Consider the following 27,829-nt stretch of genomic DNA (forward strand, 5'->3'; position numbering starts at 1 on the left):
CCCCGAACGTTCGGTTAGATTCTTGATGCTTGGTGCGAAATAAAGCTTCGCTTGAACTTCGCGTTGCACCAGTCTCGCTCCTTTAATCAAGGACCCATTTTGGGGGGCATAACACCTGGGCCCCTGGGTGCCCCAGAACCTGCTCCTTCCCAGATACCTAGGGGACTGGAGGCCCCCCTTAGCACCTCCACAGATTCCAAGAAGCTGGGAAGAGTCACCTGTCTCTGATCCCTGATGCTATTCTGCCTGGGGTTCTGTCCTGAAGCGCTTCTGTCCTGGCTTGGACCCATAAACTAGCTCAGTGTCTCCTTGGGCACCTCTCCATGCCTTAGTTCTGTCATCTGTGAAATGCAGATCCCAGCAGCTCCGGGGGGGGTTTGGGGGTGAGATGAGTTAATACACGCAGGGCCCAACCCTCAGGGAGCACTCCATGCGTGTTTGGGACTTTGGTGGCTTACGGAGTCATCATTCAGAATAAACATCCCTAATTCCCCGAAACAACCCTGGTCACTCAAAGGTAGTAGGTGAAGGGTTCCTGGGAGATAGGAGAGACAGGAGGATCTGCCTTTTTTTTCCTTTTTTTCTTTTTTTTTTTTTTTAGTTTCATTCTTTCAGTTCACTTTGGTTTTCTTTGTATGGCATGCTAAGAAGTCAAGGCTCTATGAACATTACATATTTTTTGAAATTAGTGTCGATCTAGTCACGGGAACGGAAAGGCTTGTGTCCAGAATTCCTGGAACACTCGGCAGAATCCTGGCATCCCCCTGAGCATGCACACAATCTCCAAGAACATCCCCGTGGCCGCACATGCCGCCTGCCGCCGGCATTCTCCCTCTCGGTTCTGGGATGCAGGGTGCTTACATAAGAGAAGAAACTGGGTCACTATGAATGAGCAGTGCAGCTGGTGCAGCAGGGAGGGTAGCTTAGGTAAACAGTTCAAGGTCCGGGAGCCCTGATTCAGCTGGCATGGGAGTGGGCTTGAGTCTCGATCAACTCCCAGGCTTGGAAAAATACCAGATCACAGGAAAGATTTGGTGGGGGGTGGGGGGGGGGGGGAGTGGCAGGAAACCTCTCTGTTTACTAAAGTGCCACCCAAAAGACCAGAGTCCTCTTGCATCCTTGATCGATAGGAAAAAAATAAACTGGTTCCAAGGTCAGACAGAGGATAGGAAAGGAAAATATATTTATAAAACCCAGGTTACATATACTGATGGTGAAGCCAAAAATCTCTTTCATTCAGAACTGAGTTCACCACTTTGAAATTGTGAGGAGAACAGCATTAGGATCAAAGTCTTTTGTGTGTGTGTGTTATCTATAAAATAAAGGTTTTTAAACACATCACAGGGGCTTAGCAAGGTTTAGGTAAGGAGGTTATTTAGAGAACAAACTATTTGCAGTTACTCACATTTATTGGAAGCAACTGCCATGCTAATTATACTTCAGTCTTATGATTAACATAATTTTCTTCAATGATCTTCACTTTGCTAGTATACATTCAGCAAGATGGGATGTTATAATAGTAGTAGGACCTGGCAGCTGTTAGGCTCTTTGAGCCAGAAGGGACATGAGAGACCCTAGGATCAAGCCCTACACTGGACACAAGGCTCTAAGTTCGGGTGACTTCTTATTCCTAGGACATGGTAGCAGCAGACAGGGGACAGCGTGGGTCTTACAACCCCTATTCTAATGTCTGTTCCTATTTTGTCAAGCAGAAGATGTTATCATACAACAACCACAAAAAGTCAAACTAGAATCTGTATCTGCAGCTATGGTGAGAAATTAGCAAGGAGTTTTCTATTGAAGGGGAGACAAAAGAGAAGGGGTCCCCAGCAGGGTAAAAGCATTCACAAATGACTCCTCCAATACAAGAGAAGTATTATAAAACTCCAGGTGCACTAGTCCATCACCTAAAAGATTCTAAAAAGTCCAGGAATATCTGTCGAATTGAGCCAACATAGGAACACGGCAGGGAGGTTCAAAGAGGGAACATACCAGATTTGCCTGCAGGGCTTTTGAAAACCGAATCCCCAGAGGGAGTCTCTCACATAGCCTGAGGGGCAACGGGAAAGGGATGAGGGAGAGCGGACAAAAGCTCCTGAGGCAAAGAGGGGTGAGGTATGATGGAATTTGAATAAGCCCCCTGTGATTCTGACACATCCAGCTGCCTGGGGAAAGAAGCTGATGCCATCTCCAGCAAACAGGAATCCATGTTTTCTCAGTGAATTTAATGTTGGATTATAACCCAAATCACCAAAACCGGTCTCCTTTATGGAGCCTCCCTCTCCCGTCTCATTATCATGCTTCGCAATTCACAACCACAATCACATTTAATCCTCGAAGCAACTGTGCAAGGCAGGTCTTATCATGCCCCTTTTACAGAGGAGGAAAACAAGGTTTAGAGAGGCGATGTCGTTGGCTGGAGGTCACACGGCTGGTAAGCGACAGAATGGGTGCTGGAGGCCCATCCGGGTGCTTTCCATTCGATTTTGCAGCAGGCTTGGAAGAGTTACTGTCTTATCGGTTCCAGGCACTCCTTCTCAAAGGCTAAATGCACCCACATTCCTGGGGGGCAAGTAAAAATTCTAGCACTGCAGACAGGTTGGCAAGGAGGAAGAGAAGCTTCTTCCGACCTGGGTAGACCTCCCATCTCTCTAACCCTCAGCCTCCATTTATCCAGAAAACACACTTGCTCTATTTGTTTCTTTACTGTGCCCCCCGTCCACCATACCTGCTACGTAGCCGGCATTGGCGATACACGGACGACAGGCCATCGAAGGGACGTGTTGCCTCGGGACGTTGGAAGGCTGTAATCCAGAGCTCAGTGGGTTTCTTGGAAAGCACAGACCACCTGCCTCACCAAGATCTTCCAGATTCATCGCGTTACTCCCTTAGGTTTTAGAGAAGGGCTTCTCAAGCTTCGGTGGGCCTTAACATTACTGGAGGGCTTGAGAAAAATTTCCTGCGCCCCTAGGCCACGGAGATGTTGACCCAGCAGGTCTGAGACAGAACTCCAGAATCTTCATCTCTTACAGGCTCCCAGCAGCTGCTGCCTTCTTGGGATCACACTTGCACTAACACTGTTCTAGGATTTGGGGGGCTTGGCGAAGGATGTGGGGAGGGCTATGCAGTGAGTGGGAACTAGATGGTTAAACTGTACATTCTAAAGCTAATGACCATTTGGATGAATAATTAAGGAATTTCATTTGCTCGTAACTTTCATGCTTTTGCTTGCTTGACGTATTCTGCTTGGTTGCTGTGTGACCAGATCAAGTTGTTAAATTTTTCTACATCTCAATCATTATCCCAAAGGGGCTAATTTTAAAAAACTGAAAGCTTCCTTATTGGACTCCTTTTCGCAGAGATGGATACTAATTCTGTGAATGCAAACGAGCTTTCAGTTGTACTAGTCCACTAATCCGGAGTCCCTGGGCCTGGTGGGGACAGCTCAGCATAGACCCTCCGTGCTCTGTGCAGACAACGAAACAAAGCCAAGGACCACATGGAGGCCCAGGGGAAAGTGCGCTGTCACCCAGGTGTGGGATCAGGCTGAAAGAAGGGAGAAGAAGGGGAAGGAACCTGTCTACAGCTTCCTCTTCAAACTGGAATAATCTAACTTTTATGTTTAAAAAAAAAAAAAAAAAATCCCACAAAGGAAGGAGGGAGGAAGAACAGAAGGAGGGAGATTCCGAGTTTGAACTGGATCAGAGTTCAGGACTGAATGTCCCACTAAACGCAGGACAAATAACAAGCATATGCCTGAGCCTCATGAGGAAATCGAAGCAGAAGACAATTTTGTGCCCACTCACCCGCAACCCGTCAGAAAACACATCTCCCGTAAGCTGGGAGCCTTCCTTCTCCTGGGTATAAGCTACAGACACAGGAAGGCCTCTCGGTGCGCGCGCACACACACACACACACCCAGGAGCAGCTTAAGTGCACAGCTCAGACACCACGTCTAACTGTCCCCTGGTGAGCAGGAGAAAGATGCCAACTTAACCCCCATTAGAAATCCTTCGCTAGCTAATAAAGTCATCAGCAATTTCAATTTTATTTTTCATTTCTTAGTTTAAAAAGAAAAAAAAAAAAGCCCTCAGCAGGTGGCTATCCCCCAGACCTCCATGCATGCCTCTTCAGCTTTATAAGCAAATGTGACTGGAAACCAAACTGCTCTAAATATTTGCTTTCCAGATTTCTTTTCACTGTCAAGTTTAAAAACAAGGTTGTTTTCTTCTTTTCCTGAGGCTGGAGCCTGAGAAGTGTTCCCCACACAGCAGGACCCTGTCAAGGAGAGAAAGCTTCCCAACACAGGTGCTTTCGCCCCTCATTTGGTTGCTTGAACCATCTCCGCTTTGAAGGGGTTTTACATAACCCGGCAGGCAGCGCTGACTCAAACCACCTGCCTGGGCGTCTGCTAATGGCCCCGTCTCAGCATCCTAGAACAAGAGGGTAGGGCTGGATCCAGTGTCTGAGACATCCTCTTCCAGATCCTTCATTGCATAGATGAAGAACCAGATTTTCCAGAAGACGGAGGGATTCCGTCAAGGCGACCCAGCTCTCTGGGAGCAGAGGCGGGTTAGCACCGTTCGTGCGCAGGTCTGACAACCAGCTAACGTTCGTAACTTAATTGCACAGAAGCATCTTCTCCAATTAAGTAGAAACCAGGCTCTACACCCAAAGCAGCCCTGCTGCCGTCAGGCCGGTGAGGACTTCTAATACCCACAGAACAGGACGACGAGGAGCATCGGATGTCGAGATTCTATTTGAAATCCTGAAGCTCCCTTGTCTGTAGGCAGCACACTGGGTTATTTTTTATGTTATTTGTATGCATGTCCGCGTCTCCGAAGGCTGCATTCTTCACCAGGGAGGTGCTGTCCTGTTCCTCTCGGTGCCCCCGCCCCCAACCAGCTGCTTCACACAGACCTCGAACATAATAAACACTCAGTACACCTTTCTTTAAATAAATGAGGGCCCCAAACAGCCAGGCAGCGCAGGGAGGGTAAAAATGCTCTATAAATTGAGAATGGGAACAAAAATAATGATCTGAATTATCTGAAATGGAAAACTCAGGGAGGACAGTTGCCTAGGTATGAAGGATTACCAGGGGGTTGGTTTCTAGACTAATGCACGTTTTTTTCTTTTTTTTTTTCTGGAAGCTCATTCAGTGATTCTCCTTTCTTTACTTTTGAGGACATTTTGCTATCTTAATTGAAAGCCTTGCACACCTCTGATCAACTGCTGTCCCTCCTAAGGGACCAGCACACATGCAATCCCTTTGGAAAAGCTTAATCAGCCCTAATTGAGTCACAATATTAGCCCAAATTAATTAGACTTTAAGAAAGTTGTCAACACCCTTCAAGGTAACCTGGCTCTGTACCCTTAGCCTTCACAGGGAGAGAGCGGTCAAGCTCTAAAACCTGGAAATTCTGCCAGCGACCCATGAATACAGGTCTCTCTCTTCTCAAACGCATGCACTCCATTGGCTTTTTATTTCCGTGTGAAACAGAAATCAAAACAGAACATCGGACTCCAAGACGGATCACAGAACCGCACAGTTCAAAAAACCTATTTCTGCAGCGGTCTGGGACAAAGAAGCAATCTGGCGTCAGCTTGTAACCCCTTAGTGGAATCCCGGTCTCAGAAGAGTCCCTGGAAACCGAAGCCATCCCCCACAGAAGCAGAAGCACGCCTCTTCAGGTCACAAGTCACTGAATCACATAACATGGAAGCCCTTAAATCTCCAGGTCTTGCCAGAGCAGCACTCCAAATATACCCCAAGATTGCATCTGTTGACTGACCCACTGTAAACTCTGTCTATAATGGCTCAGCATTAATAATTGGCGAAATTTGCAAACCTATTCTTTTTTTTTTTTTGAAGACTTTATTTATTTGTCAGAGAGAGAGAGAGCACAGGCAGACAGAGTGGCAGGCAGAAGCAGAGGGAGAAGCAGGCTCTCTGCCAAGCAAGGAGCCTGATGTGGGACTCGATCCCAGGATGCTGGGATCACGACCCAAGCCGAAAGCAGCCGCTTAACCAACTGAGCCACCCAGGCGTCCCTGCAAACCTATTCTTCAGGCATGTTTATTTTGCATTTTATAAATAAAACCATCACTCAAATACCGCCATGTTCTTATAAAACACCTTTAAGTAGAGAACCCCAAATCATCTGAAGGTGTCCTCTTATGAAGATTCCCTGACCCCGGTGACAGGCAGCACACAGGTATTTCTATCACCATTTCAGAACGAGGAAACAGCCTCAGGGACTTGAACTAAGTGAGTCAGTCATGAGGTTGGAATAAAAACCAAACTCTAAGATGACCTTGAAGCAAATGCAGCCAGAAAAGAAGGCTTAAGTTAATAGCAACCCTTGTTTAGCCTACTGGGACTCCAAAAAAGAAGTCAAAAATGGCCCCATAAGGAACAAGGCTTACTGGGAAACCCTCACTATCATTGTACATATGCCATTACCTTGGCAAAGCCACCACATAAGCTTGCTGTTTGTGACATAAGCCACATGTCACACACGCTGTATTTCTGCTGCCTTGTTTTCCTTCCTAAGTGTAATCTGCAGAACACTAAAATGACTATTTGTCTCGCAAAACTACATGCTGCAAATGTACGCTTATTCTTAGATCTTGTATTGCGTTTTAAAATGTATTCAAGAGCATTTGGTAACCGGTATTAGGATCAGGGGCCTAGTCAGAGGGAAGTGCTGATCCAGAGGAAAGCAAAATCACTTCTGAGGACATCTGAAGATTGGGAGACTCCATCAAGGCCACTCAATTATCTAGTAGCCGAGCTGGGTCCAGATCAAGAACATAGGTCTGACTACCAGCCAATGCCCTTAACCTCCTTGTACAGAATCATGTCCCCAATTAAGTAGAAACGAGACTCCAAGCTAAAAGCAACCCTTCAGCTCCCAGATCAATCAGGATTTCTAGTATTGACAGGGAGAATTTAAAAGGAGGACTGAAGGTCTGCGTGAAAACTTTACTTTGCAAAAGACCCTCTGTCTTCCTGGCCCCTGCTCTGCCTCTCCCATGTGTTTCATGGTACTAGGATTTTAAAGCCCGATGAATTCGGACTTGCTTGCGATGAGAAAAAAGCAAGAACTGAAAAGTCTGACCAGTGTCAAAGTGTCCTTGCCACAGGAAAATACGCATGATTATTTCTGCAATTGGGAGGGGAGGGGTATTGGGAAAACAGAAGAGGAGAGATAGCAGAAATGCATTCTAGTAAAACCCACACCCAGCCAGAAACAGAGGAGTGAGCTACAGCCAGGGTAGTAAGCTCCCCAAGTAAGAAGCAACAAACAAACACAAAACTATGCCAACTCAAGTGACTAACAAAATGCACAGATTATTATTCATTTGATGGATGAGTAAACCAAGACTTTCCAGGGACATGTGTGGGGGGAGTCATTTAATTTTATAAACAAGATCTAGGATGGGTACTAGACCGTCATTTCCACTGAGCCCATCAATCCAACTCCCCAAACTAAATTCTTTCCTGCTGAAACCGCTGAAAACATGAAGGCTTCTTGGGACCATCCTTTCAACCCAGAACACAGAAAAAAAGGCCCTCTTCCCACTACATTTAAATTACGTATTGTTATCTATATACTGCCCTAAGCAGGAGGCTCTGTGAGCGCAGACACTGGACCCGTGTCTGGGGACCCAGACATGAACCTGGATAGAACCTGGATCATGGTGGGTATTTGGGCCTCTTTGGCTAAACGAATGATTGGCTGCAGCATGACAAAGCCTGAATTCTACTTACACTTATGGGACAGAAGCACATCAAAGGAATCTGCCCACCTCGTGGCTTCTTCTGTGGATAGTCTCCTAGGAAAGAAGAAACATCTCTCTTAAATATTTCTGTAATGCCCCTCCCTCTCCATCAGCAGACCCCTGGGGTTTGCTCCGGAAACCAAATCTCAACAATGGTGGGCGGGGGGCAGGGTGCCAATGAAAACCACCTGCATTCCTGCAAGTCTCTTGCCGTAACCGTGTACACTCAAGTAAATGATGGCAGACCTCAGCACTGGAGTTCAGGGTATTTGTTTATTGGCTTTCAGTCTAAAACACCAAGCTGAAAAAGCACAGGCTATAGACATGTCAGGGTAACAACGGAAAGAAGCTGCCCTTAGGGTCAGAAAAAGTGGGCTGAGCTCCGACCCCGACTCCGTATCTTACCGTGACCTTAATCTCTTCACCTTTGCAATGGGGATTTAGGTGCCCCCATCCCCCAACCCTGTGAGGGTTAAATGAGGTGCATCTATGACATCATCAAACCCAGTCCTCGCCCAGTATAGGCACTGAACCCAGATTCTCTGAACCTAAGCAGAGTTGTAGAAGGTATTTGAGTGTTTGTTTCCAAACAGAGAGCTCAGACTGACAACTAAGCAGAACCAAGAAGTGTCGTTCACCACAGCTTTGTAAGAGTGGTGGATAGTATGGTTTTCTTGAAAGGAAAAAAGAGGGTTCCTGTTCTGAAAAGGAAAATTCTCATCCATGCATTTGGGGATATAAAAGGAGCCGCCGAGGGGCGGGTGGTTACTGTCACTCGGCTCATCTGGCCAACCTGTCACTAGAGAAGAACAGGTCCTACAGCCCAGCGGTGGGCGCCCCATGGGGAGCGCCCTGGCAGAGCCGTGTGGCCAAACTACTCACTTTAGAGCACGGTTGGGTTTGTCGGGAAGAATAGCTGTGAAATCGCTACAGGAGTCTGACTTGTGAGACAGGCATCCCAGGCGGGTCCTCATCCCTTTGTTCCTGCAACAAGCACAGGGGCAGAAGGACGCGGAACTGTCACGATCGTGGCTGTCAGCTCTATAAAGGGCCCCAGGAGCTGCTGCTGCAGGGCCTGCGCCGCCTCCCCTGACCCGCCCCCCATCCTTCCCCAGGGGGGTCCCTAAAGGTTTCATGAACAAGAGGAGAAATACCTAGAAGATCAAGGGATGTATCCTCACTCCCTAACTCGACTCCTAGAATAGTAATAGGTACCCTGCCCCTAGAGGCCTCATGCTCTTTCAAAGCTCACATTCAAGTTGATAGTAAGTCAATGAAGGTCGTTAGCTTGGAAGAATTTCTAAATTAGGATTCTCTGTAGGGAAAGGAAATACAGTGAAGACAAAATAACAATCCACATTTCGCTCTCCCATCAGGAGGGCAGAGTAGCAGCAGCAGCTCCTAATTGCAAAGCCCCAGAAGTGGCGCCCGCACGGAGAGTAGAGGGTTGCCTGCGTAATACAGGGGTGCGTATCACAGAACCTCCCAGCACAAATGAAGTTTTCAGGCAAACTGATTGCGGCTCAGGTGCTCCCTACTCATCCCCAAACCTGGGGATAAAGATGCGTGAACGGCTACAGAGCAGCAGACTAACACCTGTAGGGGAGGGCCCGAGCAGCTGGCACAATCAGCAGTTAAGAACAGGGCCCCTTTCTCCGTTCTTTTATTTACGTAACGAAGCTCTCATGTTCCTATTTCTATTTCGGCTTCTCTCAATCAGCATGTTTAAAACTCTAACATGTATGTTTAAAATTCTCATATTTTCTTATTTTCCTAAAGACCAGACATTTACATGTTATCTGTTACGGAAGGTCCGATGAGGAATTACACTCTTTCTGACTTCCAACGTTAGCCCCTTTTTGCCTTTAACCAGAGATCAGCAAACTATGGCCATGCGAGATGCCCGTTTGTGCAAATAAAGTTTTACTGGAACACAACAACACCCATTTATTTACATACTGTCTAAAGCTGCTTTCCAGCATGAGGGTAGAGTTGGGTGGTTGCAACACAGACTGTATGGTCCATAGAACTCAAAATATTTACTCTCTGGCCCCTGTTAGAGTAAGTTTACTGACCCCTGACCTTTAACCACGGCAGCTCCTCGCATGGAGAGCAAAGGTAAGTGGGAAGAGTTGGGTGTAATCAAATCAGGACTGAAGCGTGACTTCTAAAAGGGCACAGCCACGTGCACACTGGGAACAATGTGCCACGGAAATAGTCCCAGAGATGTTATTCTCTGTGTGGAAAGGAAGTCCTTCCAGCCTGACTTTCCCCTCCCCCTGATTTGTGAATCCTGGGCCTGGGCAGGGACGCCAGAGGCCGTCCAATTCAATATCTTCCTGTCACTCCAAGTGGGTTTTCATCCCCGACCCAAGCTAGTTATTCACAGAAATCTTATCCAAGAAATGTCTACTGGGATGGTATTATATTTGGCAAGGATGGACAACATTTGTATTCCACAGCCCGTCTCTGAGCGCCTTTTAAAGCTGGAACATCCAAGTTCCCAGAAATATCCCCTCTCCTGCAGAAAACCGGGCCTGCACGTCCTGTGCTCCCACCTCTTATCTCAGCCAGGCGCATGATGAAGCCATCGATTTTGTGACATTTCCAAACACTGGTGATAGCCATTCTCTCTCCTGCGATGGTGAGCATCCTGGCCACTCACTCTTATAAATCACAGGGTGCTCTGCCACCAGGCCATGTGAGAGCAACGGATTAAGGGCCCTTGAGTCACCACATTCCGTGAATTCAAGTCAAGGTCTTGCTTGGGCTGTACCAAGGCCAAAACCCAACTTCCCGCAAGCCAGTTCACTCCTTGGTGCCCCAGGATCATCAATAACATAATAGTCAGGTCGAGGCCCCCAAGAACAATTAAGAGGACTTCAAAAAAAAAACAGCAAATCCACACACGCCATCTAACGACATTCCGCGGGGGCCCGTGTAAAGGGTATACTCGTTACCGAGACAATGGTGGTTCTCCCCAGTAGTCTGGAAAAATCTTCCACAAAAAATTCTTTGGGGCCCCATGGTTTTGATTTTCCATCTTGTGTAGCTGAGATCTGAATTATAACCTTGTTAGTTAGGTTTGAAATAATGGGAGCAGAAGTGAGAGTCAAAGGTTAAGGTTCCTTCAAAAGGAGGGAAGGAAGGAAGGAAAAGCAAAAAGAAGCAAGCTTGCCCTCATCTTTCTTCCCTGTTCCAGGACCCTACAGCCATCCCTAACTGGTTCAATGCAAGCTCACACAAGAGCCCACCCCCTGAATCCTGCAGTCAATGGGAGGGTTTGGCCCTGAGGCAGGTTCTGCTTGCAAGGCCACAACCTTGCAAGAAGGGCACCAGGAAGGGGTGCCCCAGCCACACCGACGGCCCGAGGGAATGCACCACCCAAGGGAGTGGACGGCTGGGGCAGGCTCACGCGGGTGAGAAGCAAGGCGGAGGGGGGGAAGGGGCGGGGGGGGGGGAAGGGCAGGGGCGGGGAGACAGGTGAGCATCATTACCTGCGTGGCATCAGTAAAGCGGCCATACAGGCACGCGCTTACGGTTAACCCTCTGGCCGGTGTGCAGGGACGTCAGGGCGGGAGATAGGACTGCGGGGCACAGGGATTTACCCTTTCGCGGCCTCTCACCTAAAATCAAAGAATCTGCTGTAAGAGGGGGGTGGCCCTCTCTGGTCTGCTGTGCTACAGATCCTCTCAGACGGCCGTCTGCTGGCAGAATGCCACCCCCGACACAGCCCCTCCCCACACAGGCCTGCTTGTCCTAAGGGAGGGTGACAGGCTAAGGGTGAGCCGGGAGGACCTGCTGGCTGGATTCGCATTGCTGCCTGTGGGTCAGGAGCATCTAGTTCCCCAAGAACTGGCCATGGGCAGTGAAATGGGGCACGTGCCCCAGGGGAGGAAGGTTGGGGCCCGGCGAGCCAAAAATTACTGTTCTCTTTGTCTCATTCCAGCAGGGCCCAAGTGACCAGCCAGCCACGGATGGGGAGGGGGGTCAGCACTTGCTCCAGAATTACTTGATTGGCTGCTCTTCTGATTCTCGCCTCCCTCTCAGGGAACCCATCCCGGAGCGTTGGGAGGGTGTGAGTAGGGGGGAAGGCTAGAGTTACTCCTAGGGAGACTTGTCAGGCCCCCTGGCCACTGCACAGGCCTGCTCCTTTTGCAGGATCCCAGGCCCATGCTGGAAAAAAATGAATATGCAAGCCACTCTCTCCTGCCCAGATGGAGGCCACCGACCTTCCTTCCGCAGCCTGGGGACTAGCCCGTTCCTGACCTGGAGCATGGAGCCCAGCCGGAAAGGGGATACTGAGGTTGAGGGCTTGGTGACTGATCATCTGTCTCTCCAGAGCGTCCCCTTTCTCAGTGCTTCAAACCCTTTGTTCCACAGAAATGATAGGAAGAAACACATGAAGAGAGCAGCCTATCCGTAAAGGGCTCCCCCGGGGAACCCTGACACCAAACATAGAATCCATTTTAAAAGAAACCTAATTTAGATAGATAAGGCCCCTACTCGATCTACTCCGTTTAAATTATTTTGCTATTACACAGAATGTTTCACAAAAACTTTTTTTTTTTAAATACCTTCTCTAATAATACCAAAATTCATAAAATTAAAAGATTGCTTTGTTAAAACTAAAGATTAATAAACAAATACATAAAAATAGTTAGACTTTGTATCAAAGCTCATCCTCAAGGAGACTGAGCTCAGACTGACATTCCCTTAACCTTTGTCCTAACGGGGCATCCACCTGCCTGCCCAGGAGTCAGGAAATCGAAGCCTTTCCCAGTTTTAAGGTTCTCTTCCAGCTGCAAGAAATCACTGTTTGGGTCACCTATGCCTCATTTTCTCTTGCTCGGGGTCTATCACCGGAAGGAGGGAAAGCCCGTACCAGGGGCCCTTGTTACCCTGGTGCTGAGCAGAACCAGGGATGGCTCCCCACAGACACAGCAGGCAAGGTCATCTGGGGCAGGCATTACCAGGCCTGCAGTCACTGGCTTGTTGCTCTTCCCGTTCCCACTGCTAGCTCACCCTGGCTTGCCGGGACTGCTTGCACGCCGCCTCTCTCCCTCCCAAATCCCGTGCTGCCCACCACCGCCCCCCAGACCGTTCCCCATCCCTTCACTTAGCTCAGCCTTGACTTCAATTCAATCAGAGTCTGCAGGAGACTGTGGCCCCAGCTTCCTCATTCATCCCAGCACCTTGGGGGCTCTAATTCCATCTGGCCCTTGACTTTTGGTGGGGACGGAGTTTGGGGTCCCCAGAACCCGGGAAGGCCCATAGCAATGTGCCCTGTTAGGTGGACATCAAGTGGCAGGTGACTCTGGGGCAGACAGGATGGGACATAATGGAAAGCGGGTACTCAAGGAAAAACAAAAAACAAAAAACAAAGGTTAAAAGCAAAGAGCAAAGATTTTTAAAGAGGGGAAGAGAAACTAAGAGTCTCAGCGGGGAGAAAGCAATCAATATGCACGGAGAGGCAGGTTAATTAAATATGGATAATGCAATCAGCCCACATGGGCACCTTGAAGAGCAAAGAGAAAAACAAATGCAGTACTCACTGTCTTTGACCAGTCCTCATGGCCTGCGGGTCTTTGCCAACTGGGTGGTCAGAGAGGCTGCGGGTTAAGGAGTTCTGGGGAAAGAGTAGATCTATCTTTTAGCAGTCAGATCCTTGCTGGGTGAAGAACACGCGTGCACGAATGCACGGGCACACTCGTGCGTGCACACACACACACACACACACACGCATGCATGCACAACACACCTCCCACCCCTTGAGCTGGGCAGCAAGCGGCCCCGCGGAAAGCTCTTCTCTCTGCTTGTCACATCCAGTAAATACTGAAGCAGCCTACACCCAGCGGGCGGCGGCTCAGCTCCCGGGCACAGTCTGCACGCCCGTGCTCGCTGGCAGGATGCAGGAGGTGCCCCTGAGCAGAGCTCGCCTGGCACTCCTCCCGTACCTTCCTCTTCACTAACCTGCTTCCTTGCTCTCCGGCTGCAGCTCAGGGAGAAGTCCCCACAGCCCAAAGCTGCCTCCCTCTGCACCCAGAGGCTATGCAGGGGGCAGCAAAGCCGTAGGTATTAACTCTTTCTGGCCACCGATGAGCTGAAAATCAAGTGTCCAGGGGGCCCTCTTCTAATGAGCTCCGCTGCTGGCTGAAGGCTGGTGCTGCTCAGGGAGCAGGGAGCATAAAGATCTTGCCCCAGACAGCTGCTGACAGCAGGAGCCGAGCCGAATCAAATCTCCTAATGAGCCAGGAGGAGGGGGGCTGTCTTGCTGGGTGTGATGTGATGTGATAAATGCAGAGAGCAAGAAAGCTACGGGGCAGGTCACACATCTACATTCCACCCCCTTTCTCCCAATTTCTATTGTGCTTCACTACCAAGCCAAACCACACAGCCCTGCAATTACCCCCTCTGCCACATCTCAGCTGTCCCCCTGACTCCGCAGAGGCATTTCTCCCCCCGCCCCGTCTGTCTCTACTCCCACCCCCCAGCACCAAACACACCACTCCTCACTTCTTAATGAGAAATTTCCACCTCCTCTGCCTCCTCAAAACATGTACATTTCCAACTCTGTGCTCCTGGATTTTCCTCCAGTGGAAATTCACCTCTCTCCCTCATCCATCACCTAGCAACTTCCCCCTGCTTGCATTCGTGATGGAGTGAGACTTTTCCCTTTGTTCTGCCCAATCGGTACATTATCCCTAATTTTTCTGTCTTCTGCCATTTTTTCTTGCAAACCACCTTACCCACATGGATCTTGACACTGCCTGTTTCAGTTCCAGAAGGAGGGCTGTCTCTTCCTGCTTGCCCTAGTACGGTAGTTCTCTGAGTATGGTGCCTGGACCAGCAGCGTCAGCATCACCTGGGAATGTGTTAGAAATGCAAATTCTCGGGCCCCACCCCCAGACCTAGAGAATCAGAAACTCCGGGGACAGAGCTCAGCCTCCCAGGTGATTCTGATGCGTCTGAAGTTTGCAAACCCCTGCCCTGGGACAAAGCATCCCTTCTCCCCAGTCCACTCTAGTCTCCTGCTCCCAATCAGGAACGAGCTCCAAATGCACCTAACCTTTACCACAAGTCACTTTGGATACCCAGAAGGTGACATTTTCTGGAGGCATCAGAAATCTCCAGGGAAAGTGATGGCTTGATACTAAAAATATTAGATTGCATTTGTTTAACCTCCTATAACGTAGAAAGCATATTCTTGTATTGTTATCAACTACTCCATTCCAGAGCCGGAGAGGTTATTATTATCCCTGAGTTACAGATGAGAACATTGAGGCAACTCAAGAACCAGATTTGTTTTCTCAGAACTCTTACAGCGGAGCTCTTCCCACCACGTCATGCCGGGACCCAGAATTCCTGGCAGATCTACTGGTGGCATGACCTGTATTCCCGCAGTGACATGAGTCTGCCGCAACCCCACACTGCGGGATGAGGGGATGAAATAAAAAGTCTGATGCTGCCTCCACAGTGACTCATTGTCTCTCTCGCAAAGTGTCCACAGTGTGCCTCTGTTAGGTAAAGGGAACTTAGTGTTATGAAATGAGACGCCAAAGAAATGTTTCCCATTCTTTGGAACCCCTGCTTTGCATGCTGATGTTAGCGAATCCTTTGCTTCTGGATATTTTATTCATACACTGCACTGTACAAAACAGGTTCAGAGTTAAACGGGGAATAAAAGCCCACTGACAAGCACTTCCCTAATCCAAGATTAGGTTCTATGGTAAGGTGGAGCCTCTCCAATTCATGCACAGAGCCATTGTCCAACAAGCCCTCGTTATGTGCCAGGCACGGGGCTAAACTTGCACCGCTGTTTACTTAACTCTCGCAACAAACTTCCAAGACTGACATCTTTATCAACCCCATTTTACAGACAGAGAAACAGAGGCAAGCCAGTTACAGTGGCAGAGCGGGTGCCTGCTACTAAGCTTCCTGTTCCCAACACTTGCTCTGCCCTTTGCTTTAACACAAAGGTGGTATCCTCACGGGACTCCTTGTCCGGTGCTGAAATGGTGAGGTAAAGGGCCCCTCCAAGTCTCATGCTGTCCCATCTGGCAAGCAGGATTGAAAGGCATTGAGGAGATAGGGCAGGGCTGCAGAGGGACCCAAGTCTCAGATGGAGGCTGACTAATATTAAGGCATTGGAATCTTCGATTAGCTTTTGGAGAAATAATATGGTCATAGGAAGTCAATAAACCAACCCGAATGTTTAAGGAAAGATAAAATCATTAACAAAGTTTCAAGAAAGAGCAGGAATAGGAAGAGCAGAGAGACAAGAGTATGTGGACGTGCATTCGGCACGAGTAGAAAGAAAAAATTAAGACTGTTTTTTTAACCGAAATGTTCCTGAACACCACAACGTAACCACACAGCACCCTAGTTTGAGAAGCACAGACCTAGGACTGGCCCCCTCTCAGGGGAGGCCTCTAAGTTAAATCTTCCTTTCCATAGAGGCAGGTGCATAAGGAATTCCAGGTGCTGGGCAGGGGCGGGGTGGGGAGGCAGAGATGAAGCAGAACGGAGAGCGTGAGCTTTCTGGCATGGTCTCCTTTCCTGAAGGAGAGAGATACGCAAAGGCAAGCAGGCTGGAGTGCTAGTGAGAAACGCACTGGTCTCCTTGGACTCTGTGTCCCAGGACTTCTAGCCCTGGCCCAGGAATACAGAGCTCTAGATTCTTTTCTCGTTACTACTCCTGAGTTTCTGGCTGGAGACTGGGCACGGGACATCTCCGCTGGCGGTGACACATGGTTTTTCCCAGCCAAACAGGCATTACGAGCCCTGCTCTGGCTTCCCAGGCTGCCCCGCACACCTCAGCCCTTCCCGTTCTTGGTTTGCTCCTCCTGGGAAACCCACCCTTCCCAGGCCTGGGCTGCAGCATCTCTCTGGCACGGATGCTCACTCCTGCTTCTCATGAGCTCCAGACTGGCTTTTCCAGGGGACAGCTAGACAATTCCATCCTTCCCAGACTCAGCAGATGCAACTGTGTCGGAAACACCCACTTTGCCCTCCGAGTCCTCCCTTCCTGCCGGGCTCCCTCTGCTTCTTCATGAAATGACTGTCCTAGTCCCTCGGGGTAATGAGTGTAAGTATTTCTGGTTTCTTTTTCTCTATTGCCCTGTTGAATTGATTTTTTAAACTTTTCTTTATATTTCTGAAACACTTCTCAATTTTATCCGCCCCCCCCCCCATTAATTGACACGGCCCCTCAGAGGTTACCGGGCACCTCCCATGGTGTATGTCTCATCCACCCCCTCCTAAGCAGCTGATTTTCCTGCCCCCATGTCATGGCCTCCCCATCCCCATTAACCTCCTGGCACACTACACTACTACCAGAGTTACCCACCGATCAGGTACCATAAATGGTCCATAGAGTAATTTTTGATGGACTTCATGGTAACGATTTGTCCTGCCTGAAATTCTCACAATTTGGTCCCATTTAGCTATCCAGTCTTGTATCCCATTGTGCATACACACATGCACCCACACACCTGATTCTCCATTGCCCCCTCTGCCCAAAATGTTCCCCCTGCCCCCCTCGATCTGCCTCTTAACTCCCAATTCCTTCTCTAAACCTAATACCTTCGAGATAAAAATTCTCCTTTCCAAAGCTTTTCAGAACGGTCTCAATAAGAAGGAATCCCTCCATCCGAATACCACCACACTGCTGCGTGACTCTCTGACAGCCCATAACATAGTCTGTAGGTTATCCTTGTGATTTATGTTTTCTGATCCTCCCAAATGACTACGTGTTCCACGAAGACTCTATGACTTACTCCCTTGCTATCAATTCTCATTGCTTTGTATGAAGCAGGTGTTTAATAAATGTCAGCTGCATTTGATTTTGAGTTCATGAAAAAAATCTGAAAAATCACTGAGGATTTCTTATGGAGGAAACATGTTAGACTTCCGCGGTCTCTGGGTCAAGTCTGAAATCGGTCTAATGCTAATGACTCTCGGGACAGCAGCATGGGTACCTAAGGCATTTGGAAACTATTGTTCCCCACAGCCCGGTTAGGGCAGGCTAGAATTAATCAAGAGCAAAAGGAGCACCTGGCATTGTCACACAGGCCACAAAAATGTAATTAAATTGAAGATAAAGGGAATTAAAGTCTGCAATATAATATTTTTAAAAGCCATGTTAGTAGAGGTGGAGGTTTATTGCCAAACGCCCCCTGTGTGGTTATTTAATCAACATACCACCTAGGACAGTACCATATTAAAAGCTTTTAATAAAACAGTCATTCAGATATTAGATTTGAATTCTGGTCAGCATGCTAAAGCTCTTCCACAAATCTTTTAAAAGCAATTTCCACTTTGTAGCTTCCTAGTAACAGCAGAAACATGAATCAACATATGCTGCATTGATTTGGGGTTTCCATGGAGACTGGAAGGACACAGGGAAAGGAAGGACAGAAAGAGGCCACTCGGCCCAAAAATCTACTAAAAAAAAAAAAAAGTCTCGATTTCATTCCTCTGAGTATTAACAGCCTCATTTCCTGCTCATCAGTTCGAGCATCCGGATATTTAATTTGTAATAAGTCTGCTCAACTTCTCACAAGGAACATCAGAGGGGTAGTGGAAAGAAGTCAGCAGGCAAAGGTGTCGGCCCATGAGGTTTGCCAAGAGAACTGAACAAGTGCAGGAACTGGAATGGGAAGAAAGGGCCTCTGGTCCTAACTCCGCCATTAACTAGATCTGTGATGCTAACTACCTTAACTAGCTCTGTGACGCTAACTACCTTAACTAGCTCTGTGATGCTAACTACCTTAACTAGCTCTGTGACGCTAACTACCTTAACTAGCTCTGTGACGCTAACTACCTTAACTAGCTCTGTGACGCTAACTACCTTAACTAGCTCTGTGACGCTAACTACCTTAACTAGCTCTGTGACGCTAACTACCTTAACTAGCTCTGTGACGCTAACTACCTTAACTAGCTCTGTGATACTAACTACCTTAACTAGCTCTGTGACACTAACTACCTTAACTAGCTCTGTGACGCTAATTACCTTAACTAGCTCTGTGACAATAACTACCTAAACTAGATAGCTATGCAATCACTAACATGATGAAGAGCTCTGAATTTCAATTTCCTCTTCTGTAAAACCTACAATTACCTGCCTATTTCTCAGAATGGTTATAAGAAAGTAATGAAAGTGTCTCTGGGAAGGAAAATGACTTGCAAATTCTAGTCCACTGTATACCCTACCACGGTCGGTCCCCCACTTATGACCGTTCCACCTATCAGGGTTCCCTTATGATTGTCTGACTTGACCATGGTGAGAAAGTGATACGCATTAAGTGGAAACTACACTTTGAATTTCGCCTTTTGCTCTTTTTCCCAGGCTGCTGATACGTGGCGATCTCAGGATGCTCTCTGGTGATACAGCTCCGTGGCAGCGAGCCCCAACTCCAATCAGCCACCTGATCACCAGAGTCAACAACTGATACCCTTACAACCACCCTGTACACTTACAACCCTGCCGTTTTTCACTTTCAGTGCAATACTCAATAAATTACAGGAGATATGCAACACTTTATTTTAAAATAGCCTTTTCTGTTAGCTGATTTTACCCATCGATAGCTAATGTAAGTTTTCTGAGCATGTTTCAGGTAGGCTAGGCTGAGCTATGATGTTTGGTAGGTTAGGTACATTAAATGCATTTTCAACTTATGATATTTCAACTTAGGATATTCAGCTTATGATGAGTTCTTCGGGACATAACCCCATCCTAAATGGAGGAAAATCTGTGTTACGTTTTGTGATGCTCTGAGCTTCTCTTTAAAGGGAATTTTGCCAACAAGCAAGTATATGCAAAAAAATTTTAAAAAGAGAAAGAGAGAGATTGCTGAGTTAGTGGTAAGTAGACTGACCTGGAAAAAAGAAGAGTGAGTGACTAGGCTGAGTTTCCATCCCCACTCTGTAATCTTCCAGATCTGTGACTATGGCACGTTACTGTCCTTGAGTCATTTTCATCACAGGTAAGAGGAAGATCACAGCACCGCTGCCGTAGGCTTGTTAAAGGATTGTTATACAGCTTCACTGAGGGATTCAAGCAATGCTTGGCAAATGGCAAATGAGTGTTTAGTGTGAGCCAGTCATATTAGCTATCAGCTTCGTCATCTGTAAAATGGGAATTAGAAATCCTGCTCCTTCCCTACTTCCCATAGATTATTTGGTTGACACCTGCTCAACTAGTTGATAAACTGCTTTGGAAAGTGTACTAAATAAATACAATGTTATTATTTAAAGATTCATGTTTACTATCTGCTAGCAGAGGTGAAACAAAAGTGAAACACGTTTGGGAGGATTTTCAAATGTCTAGGCGTCTAGGCGTCGAGGGGTGACAAGTGTCTCTGCCACCTTCTTCATTGTCTTTTGTTCCTCTCAATCCGTCATTTGTCTCCTTGCTACTCACTGCAGCCTTTTCTTTTTTCTCCCTCTTTTCTCTCTTTACTATCTTTATGCTTTTCTTTTTAAGTGTGTCTAGAAGGAATTTTAAAATTAAACTTCAGAGACTTTGAATTCTAAACGGAAATTGTTCCTTAGGCCTCCTAAATTAAATGGCACATGAAGATGGGGCAAAACGACACAAAATCAGAAGACATTATAGGATTATAGGAATTACAGGCCTGTCTCTCCGACAGTGGTCAGCAGCGTTGGATATATATCTATGTATTTAAAGAAACACATCAACCAAATGTAGTATGTGGAATATATTTTGGATCCTGATTCAAATTTAAAACCATAAAAAATATCATGAGATAATTTGGGGAAATTTGAGCACTGATTAGATATTGCTATTAGTATGATATCGACATTGAGGTTATTTTTTTTTCTTAAGCAACTTTTTACTTAGAGATACATTCTGAAATATTTAGAACTGAAATGCTATGCTGTCTGCAAATTGCTTCAAAATCATCTAGGCTGGGAAGCAGGAGGTAGTACACAGATGCTCATTGTTCTATTTTCTTGACTTGTGTATATTTGAAATTGTGCATAAAAATGTTATAAATAGTGTGACCATTGACAATATGTGCTTCAGTAAAATGAGCCTACAAAGTGTAAACTTTTAGTGTAAGGAAACTGAAATATAGAAAGAGGCAATTTGAATGGGGTATTTATTTCCTGTATTGTAAGTTCTCTTCTCCATGAATAAATCCATTTTCAGAAAAGCCTTTTATTTGACTTCCAGGAAGCAGGTGCCAAAATCCGTAGAGGCTTAGAATGGGTATGACTCTTAGATATCACCTGCAGAAATTAAATTTTAAAGAATTTGCCCAAGATCACATTTTTTAAGGCATGGCCAGGACTCCAGCCCAGAGCTCCAGGGATGGAATCCCACTACATCCTTTCTTCCCACTCCCGAGTTGCCCACGCGCACATCTGGAATCTCGGGCGGCAGACGAGGCTGCAAACGATGATCTGTTTGTTTACCTCCTCAAGCCTTCTCCATTCCTGTTGTAATCGAGCCTTAAACAGCAAACTTGGTTTTTATGAACGAGCTTTCCAGAGGCCAGCAGCTGAGGGGCAGGAAGCCACAGCACAGGGACAGACAGAGCAACAAGCACGATCCTCCACACACCCCCAGCCCGATCTGTTTCACCAAGATAATCAAGCCCTCAAGTATGAGATATTTCAACCTCTCTCCCTGTCTCCTCTCCTGCGAGTCTATCCAAATTTACACACGAGCTTACTTCCTACCCACCACTCCCAGATGTGTCTACTCCAGGTAGATCCTTTCTCCTCTGCACTTGAGCCCCTCTTCCCATCTGCTTGGCTTCACCAACCCTTTATCTTTACTCTGTCCTTCCCCCCACGTTATTCTACACTTACAAATAAAAATACTTTCATTTAAAAAGAATTCTCCCTGGGGGTAGGGGAGGGGTCCTCATATTGTCAGGAAAACTACCCAAAACATTTCCTGTTTCCCTACTTCCGACCCTTTCATCAGACCTTTACACTTCGACTTCCATCCCTACCATTTTGCTGAAAGAGCGACCTCTGTATTGTGAGGCTCAGCGGTCCAACGGTCCTTACCCTTATGGGGCTGTTAGCTTCATTTGTCATGGTGACCGCTCAGGCCAGGCACCTCCATCCCCTTGACCTCCTTAGCCTTACACTCTCCTAACTGGTCTTCCCGTGGGTCTCTTTTGCTGGCCCCTCCTCTGCTCCCCCATAATGCTGACATTCTCCTGCCCTCCAGCCTTGGCTTCCTGCACTTTTCTCCTTAAATGCTCCTGGGAAATCTCATCCTTGCTCAGAGTCCCAACCGTATCAGGTATTCTGATCATTTCTGAATATTTTCCACTAATTCCAGACCGTCTTCTAATTATATAAATTGTCATGGCCCGTGGATTGCTGAACACACCCCCTCAGGTATCCTACAGACACAACAGATATACATTCATCTAAAAATCGAGAACACAATCGTCCCTTCTTTTCCTGACCCATTCTATCCCCCAGCCCCCTGTCACCTCACACACACATACAAATCTTCTTCCTCTGGAATTCCTGGTGTCAGTTTCTGACACCACCATCCACTGAGTAACTCAAGCCCGAAATAGGGGAGTAATTAGACTGGACTCCTTTTCTCTCATCTCCTAGAGTCAGCCAGTTAACCAAATCACACTGATTGAATCTCCCCGGCAGTTCTCACATCTGTCCCCTCCTCTCCATCCTTACTAGTACTGCTCTGCTCCATGTTCTGCTCCATGCTTCCTGGTTCCTACTTCCATTGTCTTTGGTCTCTGTGATCCAGACATGCTTCTCTACATCAGAACATGCCGTGATTAGGTACCCACAACTCTCTTCTCCTAACTGGACTCTTAACCCCACCCAGGGCAAGAAAGTGGATTCATTCATTCATTCACTCATGCATTCATTCATTCATACATTTATTCAGCTAACATTTAGGTATCTCCTAAGTGCCAAGCAGCGTACCAGGCATAGTACATTATCTATGCACACTGCATACATGAAAGCTGTATTTTTCATCTCTGCATCTCCAACATCTAGCACAGTGCCTGGTACCAAGAAGATGCTCCACAAATGTTTGTTGAACATAACTGAGCCAGCCAGTGGACAGATGAGTGAGACCATGTTTACAGCAGGATGCTGGCAGGGAGAGGACGGTGGACAGGCGAGTGAGATCATGTTTACAGCAGGATGCTGGCAGGGAGAGGCAACTTAAGGTCATAGACACGGCATAGGCTCCAGCGTCTGGTGACAAGGGTTCAAGTTCCAACTCTGCCCATTCATGGCTGGGTCATCTTGGCTGAAGACCTTGCTTTCTTATCTATGAAATCAAAATTCCTAAGGCCATGCCAACCTCCTGTTGCGTAAGCAAACATGGATTGTGCATTACTCAGCGTCATGAAAACATGAAGTCATATTGACAGCATCTTAGTCCTAGAAAGCAGGGGCCCAGCACCAAATGGGGGCGGGGCTGGAGGCTGCAGAGGAAGGGGCGGCAGGCCCGAGAATGAAGCAGCAGGACCTCGTTCTCAAAGCCCTGGGGCTGCGATGTCAGTACGAGGGGCCATCATAATTGCAGTGTGGCTCTCTCCTATCTCACAGTGCCAGGGCACTGGCTATCAATCTCTTCCCCTCCTGAGGCAGGCACAAAAGCTTTACCACTTGCCATCAGGGTCTACAGCTGCGGGCAGAAAGCAGCTCCAGCACTGTCCCCGCCTCTGAATATAAAACAAGCTCTTGCTAATCCTCCATTTTCAACGACTTTAGCCTTCCTCCCAGCTCCATTCTGGCCAGCCACTTAGAGTCACACAAAAAGGAAACTCCATAGCCATCAGACCAGGGATGGGCTCCGGCCCTGGAGCAGCAGGATAGTGGTGGGAAATAGTGGAGTGGAGTCTGGGCCACCTCCAAGGACAGATCTTGCTCTGGGATCTGCTCCTCCCTGCACAGAGCCCTCAGGGAGTGGAGGTGACTCGCTTTTGTGCCTGTGCGGGGTGCACATTAATGTCTGCACTGGGGGCAGGGGGAGGGGCCGGGGCTGTGTGGGTGTGCTCTGATGCACACAGATGCTGAGCAAATTCTGACATGTTTCCTTGGGAGACAAGGCCTGGTAGGAAGGTAGGAATCTACCTTAAGCCACTCAGCTTTTCTGAGGCCTTCTTCCTTCTTGGACATTTTGTTGAAAACCTCAAAAGCCTTTTGGAAATTCCATACACAGCACACTAATAAAGGCCCTGATGGGAAGGCTGATGCTGTCCAGACAGTGAAAAACTTCCTGATCCCTGAGGCAGAGACAGAAGCAAGGAGCATTTCTGGAGATGGAGGTGTTTGGACAAAGAGGAAATTAAAAAGCACAAAACAGAGAGCCTGGGATCAGATGGGCAGCACAAAAACACTAAGCCATAAAGTTATTATGCACAGCAAAACTCAGGTTTACACGGCGCAGTCACAACCTACAATAGCTTTCACTTCTCTGGCATAATTTGACCAAGTTTCTTAGCCTCCACGAGCCTCAGTTTGCTCTGGGAAGTTGAGAAGATGAAACAGCATAGTGCAGGGAAAATACCTAGCTCTGGTAATGGAGCTACCGCTATTCCTTTTAGAGGTAAGCTGAGTGCTTGTTCCTGTGCCCATTTTACAAACCACAAAAGCAAAGCTGTCCAACAGCCCTGAGTGAAGGTAATAGCCCTAGGGAAATTTGAAACCAGGACCCCCAGGGTTTTCCCTACTTTACACACATTTCAGCAGACTCAGTTGCTGCTGCATACCCATCACTGAAATCCTCATTTGGAGGATTTTTTTTTTTTTTTAATGGAAATATGATGGGTTTCGGTCAGCCATCCAACCACATTCTTACTCAATCCCCTGGGACTACCTCGCGCTTGGGAAATGGTTATCATTAACCAAGCAACCATGATCTATAGGTCAGAGTTAACCGACCCATGAAAGAAAGATCTTGACCTCAGTAAGAGATTTAATTCAGTTAGACAACGATCATGAGAAAGTTTTCAGGGGCATCTGGGTGGCTCAGTCAGTTAAGTCTGCCTTCAGCTCAGATCATGATCCCAGAGGCCTGGGACTGAACAGTGCATCGGGCTCCCTGCTCACCTCAGGCGGAAGGGGGGGCCCTTCTCCCTCTCCCTCTGCCTGCCCCTCCCCCTGCTTGTACTCTCTCACTCTCAAATAAACAAAATAAATGAAAAAGGCGGGGGCAGAAAAGAAAGTTTTAGATTCTTCGTGTGTTTGGCACTGGGTGAAATTAAAGAAAAAAAGTGCCTGTCGGACCAGGTTCCTTGGGGCAGCTTACCAATGCCTGGCCACAGTGGGCTACAGGGCTCTCTACAGACTCCAATCCCTGCTCACCCCAGACCTATCGACCTACTCTGAAGATTGAGCAGAAAGCAAATGGTTAATAAAAGCTAGTTTACTGGATTGACTGGGTGCTCACGGGGCTATCATTTCCAAAATAATAAGAGCCATCAATAGCATCATAAATATCACATTGTGCGTTCACAGTGTTGAGATTTCCCCAAACATGTATAGGCTCTCAGGATAACAGCTGCCTCGCTGCCCCACTTTCTAGCACCCCCCCCCCCATCTTCCAAGAAAACCCTCAAGGTTTCCAAATCTGTAGGAACAAATAATCCAAAAACAGCCCCAGTTGCAGGCTGGGGTAGGCCTTCCTTACTTCACTAGGTTGAAAGCGCCCCAAGATCAAGACTTAGAAGGACCTGAAAGCCTGTATGTGTGAAACAATGCATTGAGAGTGAGTGGCTCTAACACAGAAAGAGAAAAGCCGCTCTCCTCCCCCACGCCTTCCAAAAGTCACTACCAACACAGCCCTCAGAAGGACCCATTTAGCTGATGCCTGGGACTCGTCACCTCCTGTAAGTGGCAAATGTGCCCTCAACTCACTGCTTAGCAATTGGTGACCTGCCCCCCCCCAAATAAATAAATGGTAGCTATGTATGGAAATGGATGTTAACCACATTTGTTGCAGTGATCACTTTGCAACACATACGTACATCAAATCATTATGTCATACACCTGAAACTAATATAATGTTACATATCAATTATATTTATATTTTTAAAAAAAGAACGCTTGCCCCAGCAAGTCTAGTGTTAAGAATATGTCTAAGAAAACAATCCGGAAGGTAAGCTAAATTTTAACTATGATGTTATTTCAGCATTGTATATAATAATAGAAAAAATCTTTTTAGTTAAAATAAAAGAAATCGGCGACCTGCCGATGGTTGTTAGTTCACTTGATGGTGGGGAGCCTTTCACAATGTCTCTGTGTATCAGATCGTCACATGGTACTCTTGAAACATCTCCCAATTTTGTCAATTACACTTCCATAAAGCTGGGGGGGTGGGGGACACAGAAGAAACTGGTGACCTCAGATGTACTTTAAATCTCCCTCCACTCATTGGGATAGTGAGTCCTTGTGCACCGGCATGTGTCACCGGGGTTAGTCACCAGCAACGCTGGAGACCTGCACGCTGAAAAAACAAAACAGATGCCGTGGGCAGCCAGACTGCTGGGCAGGCAATCCACTGAAAACAGCAGCAGAAAAGACATGAATGGAACGAAAAGAGACAGTGTCACAGTCCAGATAGCAAACTACAATATTCTCAGAGCCTGCGGGGATCTGAGGGAAGAAACGGCATCTCTCCAGGGCCAGAAAACGGGTTTCAGGGGACCTGGGGAGTTAGGACTGAGGAGAAGGGAGAACAAAAAAAAAGAACCTTTGCAGCTTGGCACCCACTGAGTGGGAAGAATGGCAAAGTCCTGCACTCGTGCTCCTGCGGGGGTGACAGGCTTGCCCCTGCTGCAGAGCTCTGTTAGAGAATGAACGAGGAGGACCCATGGGAGGACAGTGCCTTTTCTGCCCCGAGGTGCCCTGCCCTTCTCACAAGACTGAGGCTGGGGATGGCCAGTCCAGGGAGCCCTCCAGGCCCTGCTGGAAGGAGCAGCTCTCTCTTACCTGTCTGGCAGTGGCAGCGCAGCAGGGAAGGTGTGGCTGGCCCCGGCCCCAGCTGGGCATGGTTCGGTGAGGCCCTGAGTGACAGAGTCAGCCACCTCCCGGTACAGGGGAGAAGGTGGCGGAGGGCGGCCCCCCTCACCTCAGCGCCCCTAGGAGAGCTGCCGCACCATGCCGCTCGCGTGGCTCCCCGCTCCCGCTGGCTCTGCTCGCCTGGGGCTTTGCATCTCATGAACGGGGAAAGAGCGAGCAGAGCGGGCGGCGAGGGAAGGGGGTGGGGAAGCAGGGGGAGGGAGAGGGGCACTCTGACAGATGATGCGCAGAGTCGGGGGAGGACCGAAGCCTCGAGCAGGATGGCACTGCCTTGTGTGGCTCTCCCGCTGACAGCTCGTCACTGAGGGGCCGGCTGCTCTGGAAAATTCAGGGAGAGGCAGAGAGCAGAGGGGGCGGCAGAGCCGGCAGGTGGAGAGGGAGGAGGTCCCCAGATTGTGCAGGGGGAGGAGGTGACGTGGGGTAACTGGCACAGGAGAGAGAGGATGACCTGCTTTGGCTCAAAAACAGACCAGGTTGGAAACATCCCTTCATGAGGCGGTGTGGGGGAGATACCGGAGCACCATATTCCTGGCCTGCCTTCAAGGTGGTCTCTATCCCCTTCCAGAGCCAACCAGCAAGGCCACTCTGCCTTGGGAATTTGGAACGGCTAGACACTTTAGATCAAGCACAGCTCCAACTTTCTCAAAGAGAAGAAAAAAGAATTGGCATGAAAGAGTGTAATGCGTGAACTATTTGGTGTCATATGTCACTCTACCCTGCAGGCAAGTCTAAGTGCCCCCTCTGTCATCTGCCCAACTTCTGACCAGGAGGTTGTGGTGTTAAGAACAGGAGAAAGAGGCAGCACACACCCCACCCCACCCCCAGGAGGGGATGGAGTGTGTCTTGGGATGCTTCTGTCTGTGAAGTTCTATTTGGATGGTCACGAGCAAAATCTGCTGGGCAGCTTGGGCCAGTGCCTGGGGAAGCTTCTGAGCCTGAGGGATACCCCATAGCATCTGATGCTAGTCTACTTGACCTG

General features: G+C 48.0%; 1 protein-coding gene across 7 annotated transcripts in view; it reads right to left on the reverse strand.

Moving 5' to 3' along the window:
- The window catches only part of RGS8 (regulator of G protein signaling 8), a 41,877-nt gene extending 14,739 nt beyond the window's left edge, over window positions 1-27,138 (reverse strand). The window contains exons 1-5 of one of the 7 annotated variants that reach the window (XM_032319212.1): window positions 26,761-26,779; window positions 13,344-13,417; window positions 11,286-11,414; window positions 8,671-8,772; window positions 7,778-7,842 (exon numbers count right to left, since the gene is read on the reverse strand). In XM_032319212.1, coding sequence (XP_032175103.1) covers window positions 7,778-7,842; window positions 8,671-8,772; window positions 11,286-11,311 — 193 coding nt within the window. In that variant the 5' untranslated portion in view covers window positions 11,312-11,414; window positions 13,344-13,417; window positions 26,761-26,779. The other 6 variants (XM_032319211.1, XM_032319209.1, XM_032319210.1 and 3 more) reach the window with 6 other exon arrangements.
- Between the last annotated feature and the right edge of the window lie 691 nt (window positions 27,139-27,829).

The sequence above is a fragment of the Mustela erminea genome, chromosome 17 (genome assembly GCF_009829155.1).
Source record: "Mustela erminea isolate mMusErm1 chromosome 17, mMusErm1.Pri, whole genome shotgun sequence".
Lineage (NCBI taxonomy): Eukaryota > Metazoa > Chordata > Mammalia > Carnivora > Mustelidae > Mustela > Mustela erminea.